General features: G+C 34.4%; 1 protein-coding gene across 13 annotated transcripts in view; it reads right to left on the bottom strand.

Moving 5' to 3' along the window:
* DGKB (diacylglycerol kinase beta) overlaps positions 1 to 17,496 on the bottom strand; it is a 799,436-nt gene that overhangs the window by 534,431 nt on the left and 247,509 nt on the right. For all 13 annotated transcript variants that reach the window (XM_055272542.2, XM_055272541.1, XM_055272544.1 and 10 more), the window contains 3 exons: positions 9,332 to 9,381; positions 5,749 to 5,823; positions 2,268 to 2,387 (listed from right to left, as the gene is read on the bottom strand). In XM_055272542.2, the coding sequence (XP_055128517.1) occupies positions 2,268 to 2,387; positions 5,749 to 5,823; positions 9,332 to 9,381 (245 nt within the window). The remainder of the gene's footprint in view (positions 1 to 2,267; positions 2,388 to 5,748; positions 5,824 to 9,331; positions 9,382 to 17,496) is intronic.

The following is a 17,496-nucleotide window of genomic DNA, read 5'->3' as shown; positions in this document are numbered from 1 at the left end:
GGCAGTCTCTTAAGGTTAAATAATGTGCCTCTGCCATCTAGCGGCCATCACTGGGAACACAACTCTGTAACACAGCTCTGATTGCTATCATAAAACCTTAGACTTACCTTATTTAACTCCAGACACTCCCTTTTTACTAAAAACTTAAAAAATAAGTTTACAAATACTATTAGAAAGTAAATTATGTATGATTAATAGAATGACATTAAATGCATAGAAGTGCCTTACAATTTAAATAATACTACACCAGAAACTAATGAGGTATTATATTGGTTTAAAATACTTTGAGTTCAATCGTATAGATTTGTGGACTCTATTACCTGTGATAATTTTTATAACTTCACAAATATCTACATTTATAAATTAAATGATAAATAATGTATCAGCAGTAGTTTCCAAAGAAAAACATCATCATTTCAAAAAATCTCTTGCGACATTTAAAATACGGGCAACTGACTGTCCCTTTCCGCACTTTTCTATCCCATCCTCGACTACCAGATGATTTACTTGCTCATTCCTGCATCTTCCCTCCTTCTCTCATCCTAGAATTTCCATAAGTGCTTAGAATATACAAATTTCAGCTTTACAAACATAAAATGTCCTTCTAGGGAACCATTATTATTGGAATTTCCTGGCCAAAGTTATCTGACAACAATTTTTCAGGATAAAGTATACATTAAACCTTAAAATGTCAACATTTTGTCAATTTTTCTTTTGTTTTCTCCCAGTAGTCTGATTTACATAATGCTTTTTGTCAGAAGGTACATGAACAGTTAAATAAATATTGATAATATAGAGACAAATATCATGGTATTATAAAAAAATACTCAGTTATGTATAGTATAAGAACTTCAGGTACAAGGAAACACTATTTCACAAAAGTTTTAAGTGTAGAACTATATACCTATTAACAATAATATATATATTATATTTTGTTTAAATAAATTAGTTTAAGGGTAATTTTCCATATGTCACTTATTAGTATTTTATTGTTTTCCATCCTCTGACCATGTCTCAGATCCCATGGGCCTCATGAAAGGTAAGCTTCAACTGAGTTTAGAAGAAATTTGAAGACCCAGGTAAAAAAGAAGACAAATGGTAATCTCTTGAAGCCCATTATTTATTCCTAAACTTATACATATTCCTTAACCCTCAGCTCATTTGTATGTTCCTAAAGCCCATTTATATATTCCTAAACCCATATGTGTCAACATATTTTTATATACACTCATATGTTTCACAAACACAGACAGTAAGATATCATGAGAAATGACTTTTAAAAATTTGGTGTCTTGAATAACTATGATACAGTCTTGAATCTGTAAAAATATTTTAGCTGGTAATAAGAAGTATGAAAAGTTTTGGGTTTGGCAGCAAAGTGGTGAATACTATGGTCTTCCACCTTAAAACTCTAAATATTACAATTTCATTGTTCTTTCCACCCCTAATGTTCTTTGAAATTAAGTAGACATATTATTCTATACATAGTATATCTAATTATTGCATTAACTATTAATGCTGATTTAAAAATCTGGCATCCACTATAGATTTCAGCAGATTTTTAGAATAAAAATAACTGAAATCTGCTTCAAGTCTGGGTCAGCAAGATTTTCTTTCAAAGCCATTATTATATTACATTCTCATCTTAGGTTGATTTATTTTATTCCTTCACAATGGTATTTAATTGCAACTAGAGGAACTACTCCAAGAAAACTTTTGACAGGCATGGAATGAGAACCAGGCTGCTGCTGATACAAGAAAAACTTATGTTTACATAGGTTGGTGCAAAAAGTCACCCCTAAACTTTGCACCCCTAATCTTTAAACCACTGGAGATATTTAACTGCCTCCTCCAAGTATCAGTTTTCAATAAAATAGATTACCTTTATAGGTAGGAGGAACATTGAAATAATGAAGCACCACAAGAACTGCAAAATACAATCATATTGGAGAGTCTCTTGCTTTAGATAATATGAGGAAGTCAGTAACTTAAAAACACTACATTGCACTTTAAATAGAGGAAAACAAAAGAGAGAGAATATATTTTTAATCCTAAAGTAATACCTAAAGTGAATCAATATGTATGTGGCAAGTATTACTACACAAGGAGTTACTGTCAAATTGCACCATGGCATACTTATTAAAAGTTCCAGGCACTCACTGCATGCTTAATGGTAGAAAATGGTCAGATCAATCTGTAATCAAAATGTGTAATAGAGAGCCCCACTGACTCACCACCAGGCCACCCTTCTCTGTGGAAATGCTTACATTTTCTAAGCCCAGGAGCACAAGAAGTGGAATCGTTGTCATTCCTCCTTGAATCCATTCCTGCAGAGACACGGTTCCATCATGATCATAGTCAATTTCTTCCATCATTTCATGGAGGATCTGGAGTAGAGGAGATAAGGGGAAATTTGTGGTCAATCAATAAAATAAATTTCATAGGCTACAACATATGAAATTGTGCCTAACAAATAAGTGGAGAGTTGGGATAACTGTCTTGGTAACTCAGTACAACATTAATTCTATTACTGATGAAGTAGTGACTTTGTTAGCATTTCTAAACCTGGCCACTTACACTGATCACTTTTTAGAAATAAATGCTTAACTTTTCAATATTTTTCCAATGAACAGCACAGCTAAAACAAGAAGAATCTTTAATAAGTATGAAAGTGGTCTTTAATTACTTTCTCCAGATTATTTTTTAGATTCATATATATGCCAGAAAATGTCTGAACAAATTAACTTCATGGCAAAGAGCTCATATAATTCTTTGCTAAGTAGTAAGGGGCGAGGGAATTTAGTTGCTTTTAATTGCCTATCAGAATTTAATAGAGTCAAGAAGTTAAAGGATCAAATCAAGTTTAATTAAACTTCGTTTCTAAAGATGACTTGCACGTAATGTCTTAAAATGTTCTCTGCAGTGTTTGTTTGCAATACATTTACCTCTCTGTGGTATGGTGGCAATATCAGTACTTACCTAGAAGGGCTGTTGTGAGGATTAAATAAGCTAATGTATTATAAGCAGATGAGCCCCTGGCACATAGAGTCAGTGTCATATGGTGTTGTTTGTGTTATTATTAATGGAAATTATATATAAGTTCCAAATACATTACCCTTGGTTGCTGGGAAAGCAAAGTACTTCCCATCTAATGGCATCAAGATGGCAAACATGGTAATAATTCTAATGAAGAAAGGAACTCACTGTCTTTATATAATACAAAAATGTTAATCAACTTGGAAAAAAAGAGAAATGCAGAGAGCATTGGAACAGAGATTGGAAAAGTTGCAATGCATGAAATATTTGATTTGTTGGTAGAAGTATTGTCTGCCTAGACACTCTTGTGCTTGGTGTCTTCACTCAGAAAGTATTTGTATTTGAAAATTAGATTACTTTTCTCCCCCTGCCTCTCAAGAGTTTGCTGATGAATTAGAAGAAATGTATCAATCAAAAGAGAAATAAAACAATGACATTTGTTTCAGATGGGTGGTGCTTTCCTTTTTGTACCTAATAAATCTCATGTTAAAGCCATCCTCTGACCGTGTCTCAAATCCCATGGGCCTCATAAAAAAATAAGATTGAACTGAGTGTAGAGCCTGAGTTAATTTGATAAAAACTTCTAGGGACACTCCAGTCTTCCCTACTACTATAATCAACCTCGAATGTTCATTTCTCTCGCTCTCTCTCTTTTTTTTTTTTTTTTTTTTTTTTTTTTTGAGACGGAGTCTCACTCTGTTGCCCAGGTTGAAGTGCAGTGGCGTGATCTCGGCTGACTGCAAGCTCCGCCTCCCGGGTTCACGTCATTCTCCTGCCTCAGCCTCCCGAGTAGCTGGGACTACAGGCGCCCGCCACTACGCCCGGCTAATTTTTGTGTGTGTGTATTTTTAGTAGAGACAGGGTTTCACCATGTTAGCCAGGATGGTCTCAATCTCCTGACCTCATGATCCACCTGCCTCGGCCTCCCAAAGTGCTCGGATTACAGGCTTGAGCCACCAAGCCTGGCCCATTTCTCTTTATTTATATATGCAAACCTATGAGAAGCCTGCTGATGTGTACATTTGTTTACAATGAGAACTACTGAAGCCTTAGGCAAGATAACGAGGCAGTTCCCATGACAGCACACATAATGTACAACTTTGTACCATTTCAGCTCCCTGGAATAGTAGCAGACTTATCAGTAACACACATGTCAAATAATGCTATAGTTTATTACTTGTATTCTCCAGTCAATAATCTGACAAATACACTAGGTATTTGTTGTAGAAAGACTACTCAGCCACCAGCTTTCCCCTTCTTCCTAGCATCCTGATCTCCTTTTTCTCAAATCTACAAACACCTCCCCCACCCCACCCACACACACACCAAAAATGCTTTTGTTGAGAAGTGGTAGTGCCCGCTGTTTAGAAACCTGAATGGAAAAACAAATTCCCCTCCCACTCTCCATGTAGTAACAAGCTGGCTTGATTGACAGATGACTAATCTGCACAGGTAGAAAGGTGAGTAGGAGAGGAGAAAGCTGTTGTCGATTAAAAGGGCAACAGAAATAATCAGAAATTCCTGGCTTTCAGTGAAAATATTAAGGTGAGTCAAACAATAAATTAAATACATGTTACCATCTACTTTATCATTCCACATACAAATGGCAACCTGTTAATGACATCTGCCACTCACTGTAAGCACAGCATATGCATTTCCCAATAGTTGATTTAAAACTGGAAAAATCCTAATCCCAGTAAGACAGGAAAATGCTATCAGAGTTCTTGCAGCATATACTCATGCCATTATCCTGTTGTTTACTGCATAGATGTGAACAGAGGTTAAATATACACTTCTTGAATTTGCATAAAATGTAAAATCATTTAAATAAAATTTATTTGCATTTGCTTTATTCATATACACTTTGCTAAAGGTTTTAAAAATAATATAAACTCAATATCTCTTATCAACTTTCCCCAAAATATTTTCTGTGGCCGAAGTTATGGTTTCAAGTCAAGTATACTTTAATATGTATTTGAATAATGTTGAAATTTTGATGTTTATTCAAAATAAGAATTCTATGTTCTTATAAGCATTTTTAGATACTCTTTCTCTAAACAATTTAATTAAAAATTCCTGACTAGCTGAAGAGCTTTGGGCAAGTAATTTTAACATATTTGGGTCTCAATTTACTCCTCTGCAAAATGAAAAACAAAATAGTGTATCTACCACAGAGAGTTGAAAGCAGTATATAACATATATACAAGGTAACACAATGCACTGTGCATGGAAAACTACCATCTTCTTTTATGGCATGGCATGGCCTTGGCAGTGTCTATCAGGACCTTCTGCTTATCCACATGTATGTAAGAACACCATTCAAAATAACTTCCATGAGGAAGAAAGCAAAAGTTACTGTTAACAGCTTCAGAACTCCACATATACCTTGTTATCTTATTCAGAATCCACTTTGACTTCTGATTAGAAATAGTAGCTTAGTTATCAAAAGACAAAATGAAATGACAGGAATATATCAGGGTCCCAGACAAGAGAAAAAAAAGAAAAAGAAAGAAAAGAAAAGAAAAGGAAGGAAGGAAGGAAGATGAAAGATAGAAAGAAAGAAAGAGAAAGAAAGAAAGAAAAAGAAAGAAAGAGAAAGAAAGAAGAAAGAGAAGAAAGAAAAGAAAGAAAGAAAGAAAGAAAGAAAGAAAGAAAGAAAAAGAAAGAGGCCTTCCAGAATTTAGCCAATAGTGAAATCATTCATATACCTACTGGATTAAGTTCAGTGACATCCCACTCAAGGTATTCTGCAACATGCATCATCTGACTGATGATATTTTCTAGCTCCTGGAAGAGAAAGATAAGAAATATGAATACAAGATCTTAGTGAGTTTTAAATCTTTCACTTGCAGAAATTGTTTTGTTCAATGTGTAGCTAAAAAAGTTACATGAGTTCCATGGGAATATATATATGTACATAATCCTTTTTAAAGGTCTAATTAACTATATAAAGAAAAGAGAATCCTAAATATAAATTTATCTTGTACATTGTCTAGAAATGTTCACCAGCAGAGGGCACAACTTTACAAAAAATACATTTTCTTCTACTAAAAGAGAGTGTGAAGAAAGCAGGACCAAATACATATTGTCACATGTGATTTTTAAGACACTGAATCCCCTGAACCTTTGGCTTGTAAACAGATGTGAAAGGGTGGAAAAATCATTTGAGGACAAGTGAGAAGTCTATTTTTATCCTGATGCACTGAGAATGTATATTGACTGTTTTAGTCATGTATTGAATAATTTGCTCTTGAAAGAAGAGTGTTCAGGGTCAAGGTTTGCAGGACAAGTATATGTAGCATTTATTTTGTGAGAGGATGAAATTTGAGTTTGAATTTCCATATTATTCTGCTCAATTATCAACTCTTTGAAGAATTGCAAGTTAATACATATGACCTGGCTAAATTAATTAAAACATTTTCCTGCCTATTTATCTAATGTTTTAATTTTTCTCCACCTACAGAAAAGATTAAACATGGCTTTGTGAAATGCTTGTAATTTTACACGAAAACATGACATAATTTGAAAAGTGGTGTTTTACAGTATGATTTAAAATGTAAGAAGTATAAAAGAATAAAGCTTGAAAGTACAATAGTTAAAGATTATTTTACTCAAATCTCTCATCTAATATATGTAGTCGATGTTCATGGAATGGAGAAGAAATATGATAAAACAGATTCTGTTTTGGGGAGCCGTGGTTCCCTCCGAGGAACTAATGAAAGCTATATTCCCTCTCTCCACACACACACACACACACACAAAAAGTATAATTATGAATACGCTACTTAAGTAAGACAGGCTGCCCCAGAAGTAATACAAATATAAACATATTTATTACAGATTAACAAATATTAAGACATAAATCCCTTGAATTATAGGTTAAGAGTGTGCATGTGTGTGCATGCATGCATTACTAATCTCTCACCTACTTCCATCTTTGCTTACACGTGCCTTAACGGTTTGTAAGTGTTAAGTTCCCGGATTTAAGAACAGAAACTATTTTTGGTGGACTGTTACGTAGGCATGTGATATTAGGTAAGCCACCCCACCTAAGACTCAGTTTTCTCGTCGGTAGAATAGCTACTCTAAATTTACCTCCTTCATAGAATAGCTGCAAAGATTAAACATGTTATTATACAAAATGCATTTATTTTGTTGTTTGCCATATTGCAAATGACCAAAAAATCTTAACTATTATTATTAGAAATAGTGGACATTTTTCAAATTATCATTTTCTTTCTGTTTTGCCCCCAGTAGGTGAACTGGCACACCTTAAAGCTACCAAGACACATGATGTCAGAAGGTACAATTTAAACTTGACAGTGAAGGAAAAATATTGGAGCAGTAGGTGTTGTGGAGAAAACCCTAGAAATGAAATCCAGGCCTTTAATTGCAAAAAAATGGAGACTAGTTTAACCAAAACTAAATATATTTATCCCCAACTCATTGTTTAATATTGGGACTATAGTTCTAAATGTTGCTAGTAGTCTACTGTATATGCTAACAAAAAATAAAAGAGACAAAAAAAAGGACTATTTGACTGAATTTTCAAATCAACTGCCAACCTATGGCTAAAGCCTAGTAAAGAATCATCATTTTAATTTAATTAAAAAAGAAACATTAAATAAAACAACTCTCCATTAAAATATAATTTGCATTAGTGTAGTCACAAGTGCTATAATAAGCATATTAAAGTATCTAGAAGAAATTAAAATTTCTAGTCGTGAAATGGCGCCATAAAATGAGCAAATTTATTATGTAGCTTGGTATTTCTAATGGGAAACTGAAGACCACTAGGCACTTAAAAATAATAGCATTTGAAAAAAAAAATTTTTTTTTTTTTTTTTTTTTTTGAGATGGAGTCTTGCTCTCTCGCCCAGGCTGGAGTACAGTGGCGCAATCTCGGCTCACTGCAACCTCCACCTCCCAGGTTCAAGAGATTCTCCTGCCTGAGCTTCCCGAGTGGCTGGGATTACAGGTGCCCACTACCACGTCAGGCTAACTTTTGTACTTTTAGTAGAGACGGGGTTTCACCATGTTGGCCAGGCTGGTCTCAAACTCCTGATCTCAGGTGATCGCCCACCTTGGCATCCCAAAATGCTGGGATTACAGGCATGAGCCACCGCACCCGGCCAGCATTTGAAAAATTACTGAGACTTAAACATAATAAATCTCACAATCACAGCATCAATTCAGAGTGATGGTCATTTCCTAGAGTAGGAGTTATATATTTTAATCTCTCTCTGGAGAAGCTAATATACCATTATCCTACTCAAAGTTACATAAATAGGCTTCCAACCTCATTGCTTTGCTTTTAAAAGTCTATTTTAGCTGCCATAGGGTGGTCTGTCAGATGATGAGAAAAACTCACTCATTTTCAGAGATCATGTCTATTTCAGTCATTATTAAATATATCATAACATTTGTTTTTAACAATATTAAATATATTAAAAATGGTGCACTTCAAAATTTCCATAATATGACACTTATTCTATTAATATTCTTATATTTCCTTGATAGAACAAGAAATAATATAATATGCAAAATATGTTACCAAACATAAGGTAGATTATTGGATGGAATCTGAGATGGACTTTCATGCATGGTACTGATCTGTGCACTAAGACTAAAAACTACTTTCTATTTCTCTGAAAGCTAGCAATGATTTCCATATATTACAAATAAACGTTTAATTATTCCTTTCAGTTAATCATATAAAGATGGTATTTTCTTATTTTTTGTGACTATAACTATAGAATGTAAATTGAATATTAAATTGGATGAGATATTTAAGAAGCAAAGTTTGTGAAAGCAATCTGTAAGTATATTTACCTATTTCAGCAGCATATAGGACTAAAGATACCAGGTAAAACTGGGAAAATAATGAGATAATTAAATTGACTTCATAAATCCTTAAAATTCTACTTATAGTCTCAAGTTTCCTTAATGCCAAATGTTACGGATAGTTTTTCTCTCATTCTAGATCGATGGTTTCAACTTAATCTTATGTTTTATTCAGACAAGGCTGGTGCTTTTCTCTTTTTTACCTAACTTCAGTGCAGGAAAAATAAAAAAAGTCATGTAGTGGTAGCAAAACTATTCAGTAGAACAATTGTAATCCCAACAGTTTCCTCAGATCACTCTCTTTCCAAAACTCAAAAGATAAAAATGCCATATGAGTGGGTGTAAATTACGTTAAGTGTGCCTTCTGTGGTAATAACTATACATTTATTCATTACATTTTTCAGAAGAAACTCTTTGAAGTTTTCACAGAAACTTTGAAGAAAAAAATTACCGAGCTGTCCAGGAAGCCATTCCCATCCGTGTCATAAAGGCGAAACATAACTAGAATGAAAGAGGTGTTGAAAACAAGATTATAGGCAAATAAGATCAATGTTAGTTTAAAGCATATTCATTAACATTTAGTTTGCATTGAAAACAAGTACTAAATTCCTTCCCTGCTCCAAACAATTAATTTGTGGGATTATTTCTCAAACTAAATCGAAAATGAATTAATTAGTTAATGGAAATACTGGATAGCACAGACAAAGTCTATCAAATTTTGTTTGTTTCTAGAAGACACTAAAAAGTACTATTATTTGTTTAAACTCTTTGTTACAAGATCATTAAATGTCAACTCAAAAATGAAAGAGAAGAAGTTGAAATATTCAAAGCCTGGGTATTAAAGAGCAGAATGCATAAGGAAAAACAACTATTGTGAAATTTTAGAAATCAACTATAATTTGAAATCTGCCATTCACAATGACAAGAGCTTGGTCAAAAACTGTTTTCTTTATCTGTAAAGTGAGAATAATCATTCTACCGTAACACACATTTACTGTGAAAGTTAAGGGAGGTGATAGACACAAAAGTGAATGAAAGTCATAGATCATAACACAAATAGATGCCATTGTTAGGACTGATCCCCAAGCAATACGGGTGAAGAAGGAGGAGTGCAAAATAACGGATTCTTTCTGATGGAGGAAGCCAGCACAGAAAAACTGCATTATGATCATGGCTTTCAGGGTTTATTTGTTTAAATCTGAGGTGGAGCTTCAGAGGGTAACTGATCTTTGAACTAATCAAGTAAGGGAAAGGAGAACATTGGCTCTCTGTTAGGGGGTTCAGAAAAGCAGATGACAGAGGTCCCTGATGGGCCTGAGGATTCCCTTGTATAATTCACACATCCCCAGGAGGCTGTGGAAGAGGCCACAGGTGCCATTTTGAGATAAATAGAGAAGACAGGCACAGCTGTAAAAATAGAAGAATGGAAGTAAGGGTTTGTCTTGGGTTTGTATAATTTCCTGAATGATCTTGATGTCTGAGGTCTATAATATTAATAAAGACGTTGATAACTAAGCAGGCTCATTATATAATGACCCTGATAGTCTATCTGTAGGTGATTTTTAAAATTTAATGGTTACTGCATTTCACCAATTCTATCATATGATTATTAATAGGATGCATAATTAGTCTATATATTGCTAAAAAGAAAGAAAAATGTTAGCCATATAACTCTAATATTCTATTTATTGTAAGAGGCAAACAAATGTTAAAGATGTTAAAGTGTAAGAAAACAAATGTCTGTCTATTGACATAAGGGCGATAATACTAAGCTGGCTAAAAGACTTATATATCTGTATTTGTAAATCATGGTAATGATTCCTTCTCATACAGTCAATAAATAAAATAAAATGCAGAAGGAAAGAGCAACTTACTGCATTGTGGATACTAAGCATTTCAAGACATTGCAGTGCAGCAGCAAATAGTGAAAAATATCTTCGTAAGTGGCAAGAATTGACCGACTACTCAGAGAAAGGATTAACTACCAAGAATAAGGCAAATATCTAGAAAAGCCTAAATATATTTTAGATTGAGGGACATTTATAACTCTGTTAACCCTTAATGGAGTAAATGACTGCAAAATGACCATTTCATGTCATTCAAGTTTGTGGAAACCCTGTTCCTATTTGTTGACCTTACTGGGAACGTGAACTCAAATAAACACACATGGGTACAATATATAGATATTGGGCAGTCATTATTGACAGTGTCTGAAACTTCTTCCTATTTTCTGAAAATCACACTTTATGAAGACCATTAGAAAGAGACATAGATCAATGGAACAGAACAGAGCCCTCAGAAATGATGCCGCATAGCTACAACTATCTGATCTTTGACAAACCTGACAAAAACAAGCAATGGGGAAAGGATTCCCTATTTAATAAATGGTGCTGGGAAAACTGGCTAGCCATATGTAGAAAGCTGAAACTGGATCCCTTCCTTACACCTTATACAAAAATTAATTCAAGATGGATTAAAGACTTATATGTTAGACCTAAAACCATTAAAATCCTACAGGAAAACCTAGGCAATACCATTCAGGACATAGGCATGGGCAAGGACTTCATGTCTAAAACACCAAAAGCAATGGCAACAAAAGCCAAAATCGACAAATGGGATCTCATTAAACTAAAGAGCTTCTGCACAGCAAAAGAAACTGTCATCAGAGTGAACAGGCAACCTACACAATGGGAGAAAATTTTTGCAACCTACTCATCTGACAAAGGGCTAATATCCAGAATCTACAATGAACTCAAACAAATTTACAAGAAAAAAACAAACAACCCCATCAAAAAGTGGGCAGAGGACATGAACAGACACTTCTCAAAAGAAGACATTTATGCAGCCAAAAACCACATGAAGAAATGCTCCTCATCACTGGCCATCAGAGAAATGCAAATCAAAACCACAGTGAGATACCATCTCACACCAGTTAGAATGGCCATCATTAAAAAATCAGGAAACAACAGGTGCTGGAGAGGATGTGGAGAAATAGGAACACTTTTACACTGTTGGTGGGACTGTAAACTAGTTCAACCATTGTGGAAGTCAGTGTGGCGATTCCTCAGGGATCTAGAACTAGAAATACCATTTGACCCAGCCATCCCATTACTGGGTATATACCCAAAGGACTATAAATCATGCTGCTATGAAGACACATGCACACGTATGTTTATTGCGGCACTATTCACAATAGCAATGAGTTGGAACCAACCCAAATGTCCAACAACGATAGACTGGATTAAGAAAATGTGGCACATATACACCATGGAATACTATGCAGCCATAAAAAATGATGAGTTCGTGTCCTTTGTAGGGACATGGATGAAACTGGAAAACATCATTCTCAGTAAACTATCGCAAGGACAAAAAACCAAACACCGCATGTTCTCACTCATAGGTGGGAATTGAACAATGAGAACTCATGGACACAGGAAGGGGAACATCACGCTCCGGGGACTGTTGTGGGGTGGGGGGAGGGGGGAGGGACAGCATTAGGAGATACATCTAATGCTAAATGACGAGTTAATGGGTGCAGGAAATCAACATGGCACATGGATACATATGTAACAAACCTGCACATTGTGCACATGTACCCTAAAACCCTAAGTATAATAAAAAATAAAAAATAAAAAAATAGCTATGTGACTTAAAAAAAAAAAAAAAAAAAAAAGGAAATGAAAACTCTGGATACCTTTTCTTTACTAGCCTGACTTGAAGCTAGACTGTGCACATGGTCCAGGCTCCACCACACAGAAGCACAGTCCCAGGTTATCAATCAGATGCTAGTGACCTAAGCAAAAGAAGCTTGCACAGAATCCCTTCTGGTGATGGGAGGTGGCAGTGGTTTCAGAGAGAATATCCAGGGTTCTGGATGAGTCAGGGGTGTTTCAAGGCAACCATCCCAGCCCAATTTAATACTTCATTTGGTCATCGCTCCTGAAGAGGCAGCCTCTAGAATTTGTTCTCTACCTCTCCCAGTGATTCTGTGTGCTTCTAAATATTGCTTAAAAATAATAACATGCTTTATTAAAAATAACCAGTTAAAATAAACCTGATTCTATGTCTTTCCCAAAGATAGTGTGTACTTAATATTGGTTTTAAAAATGAACTTACTATTGAAATATTACACTTACAGATAAATGTATTATTTAATACCTTATTAAAGTGTACACACCAATGTAACTCAGTGGCCAAGACTGTGCCACTGCACTCCAGCCTGGGAAACAGAGCGAGACTGTGTCTCAAAATAAATAAATAAATATAAAAATAATTAATTAAGTTAGAAAAAAGGCAATTATTAACTCCATGGAAAATAAAAATTGTTTGGCCTGGTGAGCCTATAAAACCTTTCCCTTTTAAAACTATATTTAAAAATAATATTGACATTATTAATATTGAATTTTCAAATTATATAGTAAGGCTATTTCTTAGTATTTAAAAGTAAAGTCAGCCCCAAAGGTCAAGGGAATCACTGAACAAAAGGATCATATTTTTAAAAACAAAATAAATATATAGCTGTTTGTTTGCAAAAATTTAAAAAGCCCAATATTAAAATTATTCTGATAACACGACAGCTTCCAAATATGGGTACTTGCTTCAATGTTATAAAGTAGTTTAACCCACCTTTTTTCCTATTTTTATGCTCATGTAATTTCACTTTATATAGAAACAATTATATGCCCACACATGTATTTAGTTAAAAGATCAGAGCAAAGGTATATTATGCAAGATAATTTTTTATATCCAAATTTTTTTCTCTTCCAAAAGATTTGCAAGTTTCTATCTGTTTTCATAATGGATCTATCCTACTATATATACTCTGGTGTTTTGCACTTGCCATCATATGTTGTTGATGTGAGCATTATATATGTTATTAATATAAACAATGTAAAATATATTTATAAAAGGCATTTAAACTGGAATTTCTTTAGTTCACTTTTTTCCACTCTTGTATATTTCGATACTGATTTAATAAACTTTAAAAGCAGAGGTGAAAACAATCAGCTGCTTAGGTGTGTTTGACATCCAGTATAATGGAGAGATACTTTCACCTTTTATTCATAAGAGAAACAATAAAAACAACAAAAGATGGCTTTTCAAAATAAAAAGAGCCCTATAAAGTAGCTCAGAAATTATGGATTTTAGTCATAGCTAGATAAACTGGTGGTGTAATTAATAACCACCCTCTCTTGGTCTTTTTTTTTTTTTTCATTGACAAACTATAGGAAAGTTGACTAGGTGATCTTTAAGGTCTCTTCATTATTAAATCCCATTGTTTCTAAGGTTAAGACTGCACAGGGAAGTAGCTTTTAACATGTAGGTTACTGTTCAGTCTCCGTATGTCAGTTATCTACTTTCTGGATATTTCCCTATTGATTTTCTCTTTAGTGATACGTTTTAAGGAAATGTAAGATAATATAAAAAATTCTTGTTAAATCATTAATAACTTGATAAGCACAAATTCAAATGTGAATATCATGTATTTTAAAGTCAAAAATATAAAGTTAGTATTATTCGATATCTTAAATAGTTGATGTTATTTTTATTTTTCAAGCACTCATTGACTTTATTTTTACCCATTGACTTTAATACACTTCCATTTAACTATCATTTATTGAGCATCTACCTGTTGACACACACACACACACACACACACACAGACTGATGTGGGTGCAAGGGTACAAAACAGAGCAAAACAAATCCAATTAGGAGATGGCAAGAAGATTCATGATGCAGGGTAAGCCTCAAATGTGGACTAGACTTGATCAAATATACACTGTGGGGAGGCAGGGGGTTGAAACCCAGCAATTGCACATTGTAATCAAAGGGATGAAAGTGGAAAAGTTCAGGGTTTGATGATAGAAAAGTTGACCCATGTGACTAGGACATGGTTTGTGCATATGTGTGCAGGTCACAGCCAAAGCAAGCCTGGCAGAGTCGGTTGGGGTCAAACTGTGGAATCAGATCAGTGTATGCACGCCAAGTTTAGGGTTTCAATTTTACACATTATGAAATCAGGAACTATCAAAGGGAATTTTTCACTCTGAATCAGAAGAGAAACAGAAAAAAAAAGTATATTAGTTGATTAGGTTTTAAGTAAAATAAAAGGAAGTTGCAAGAACATATACTTAATGAGTAAGATGATGATTAAATAGGTAGGTGTTTGGAAAAAAAAAACATTATCTGGATTAACTTTTAACTAGAAAACGAGACAAGAGAAACACTGAGCACTGAAGGCCAGGTGAGATTTTGAGTAGAGCTATAACCCAAAGAATTATATTTTTATTTCACTAAGCCTCTGCCACTCAGTATAGTATAGGAGCAAGTAAGTTGAATGTCTGAAATTAAGTGCGAAAAACTAATTGACATCATGGATTATGAGATCAGTTTAAATTTGAAAGGATGGGCAACCAAAAGTCAGCAGGCAAATTCAAGAGGGAGTAAACTGAGCACGGGTAAAATAGTTTTAATTTACTTTTATTTCACCTAACATGCATTTATGTGAAGTAATAAATGTGAAGGAATGTATGTGAACAAATATTAGTTTAATCTAATCCTCATAGTTATCCTATGGGATAGAGACTATTTAATGATCCCAGTTTTGCATTTGAGAAAACTGAGTCCTGAGGAAGTTTCAAAAATATACTCAGATCACTGAGACAGTTAATTTTCAACCTAGGGTTTGCATTCAATCATTATAAATCAAGAGTCAAGGTTCTTAATTACTGTACGATGCAATAATTAAATTAAAAGTAGGAGAGTGAGAAGTTAAGTGAACATAGGCTGAGATCAAAGTAAAATTGACAGTTTAGTTTTAGAATAATAGCGGTTCTCGGCAGTTACAAGGCTTGGAGTATTGTAACAGAAGCGAAGGGCTGAAATAAAATGGAGGCAAAGCCACAGGATTTGAGGGTAAAAGGTTGATGACTTTCCCTAAAGTACTATGGAGCACTTGAAGTTAGAAGGGCAAATCAGCCCTGAGACCATGTCCTCGTTCATTCACAGGGGCTGTTGGTAATTGGTACCAACAAGGAGAGATAAAAATGGAATTCCCCACAACCCCAAAATACACAGGCATACATGCACGTATGCATGCATGCAAAAGCACACATCCAAGGGTAACAAACACACCTTCTACCTAATAGAGCCTCGGGACGGGAAGGTCCTCAGAGAGAAGAATTAGGATTGCATAAAGGAAATAAAGTTGAAGACATGGCTTATATGGTAAGTCCTCCATACGATTGCTAGATACTGGGAACCTGTGACTTCAAGCAAAACAATGTACAGAGAGTTCTCGAATAACACCCTTTCCTTCCATGACATTTTGTTATAACATTGATGAGCAAAAAAATGGTTTTGTTATATACATTGTTCAACTTCAAGTCACAGCTTCCAAAAACCCACTGGGGATGTTAAGTGAGGACTTCTGTAATCAGTAAAACATTTGGGAACTTTTGTTTGTTATTTTTTAATGGAATAAGCTTTATAATAAACATTGTGTAAATACCTGGCAGAAAAGACAGGCAATGGAAAGTGGTGGGAGGCACTGAATAGATTTTAAAAATATTTGGGGAAACAAAGTATTACTTATATAAACATTGACAACAGTGTAATTCATTTATCTAATAACCCAGGTAAAATACCTAACAAATACTGCCACTATTCAACAAGTCCAAGAAAAACAACTGTTATTTCAGGTGAATTCCTTGTGTATATGTGTTTTCACCGGACAGAAGGAATTGCATAAGCCAGTGCTTCTCAAAATGTGATCCCTGGAACAACAGCATCCGCATCACCTGGAAACTTGTTAGACATGCACATTTTCAGATCCCACCCCAGGCCAGCTGAATCAGATACACCAGTCCTGCAGGTGATTCTGATGTGTGATAAAGTTTGAGAACCTCTAACCTAAATCAAATTTCTTTCTGCTTAGCTACCTGGAAGTAAGAGCCAAATTCAACATTGACCTGCAAAAGTTAATTTTAGGTGCTTGTTCACGTCTGTTTCTGTGTTAATTATAATTGCTTTTTATTATTTTCATTCTTCTGGTCTATATTGTATTTAATAAATTGTAATCCTTTTGGAGTATTTATTAAACTAACAATCAATACAAATTTTTGAAGTCTTACTGAGAATTTGTTTTTAAAAATCTGTAACTGAAAAAGAATACATGTTAGTAACTTTTACATATGCAATTTTAGAAGGGTAAACATATGTGGTAAATTGTTAAAAAAGTGGATGAGGAAGATTGATTGTTATTTAATTGACACAGGAAAGGGCCAGGCATTGGCATTAAAAAAGAAAAAGAAAGAAAACCAAACTTAGGATGATTCTGATGTATAGCCAGGGTAAGAATCACCAAATTAGAGGATAGGAGAAAAGAAAGCCACAGCATCATGTATTTTGAAGAGTTTGGTGAAAATGAAAGTGGTGATTCTGGGCCATAACAAGACTGCCTATAAGAAGATTCTGAAGAAATGGTTGAAAACAAAAGGAAAAGGCAACGCATCCAGTGTAAGCTTGAAAAAAAGCTGGGAAACTCAAAGAAAAAAACGGAGAGAAGGGGGTTGAGAACACTAAAGAAAAGTAAATGGCAGGTCAATTGGACAAGAT

Source organism: Symphalangus syndactylus, chromosome 3 (assembly GCF_028878055.3).
Source record: "Symphalangus syndactylus isolate Jambi chromosome 3, NHGRI_mSymSyn1-v2.1_pri, whole genome shotgun sequence".
Lineage (NCBI taxonomy): Eukaryota > Metazoa > Chordata > Mammalia > Primates > Hylobatidae > Symphalangus > Symphalangus syndactylus.
The sequence above is the reverse complement of the archived record's forward strand: the minus strand, read 5'-3'. Positions and strand labels throughout refer to the sequence as shown.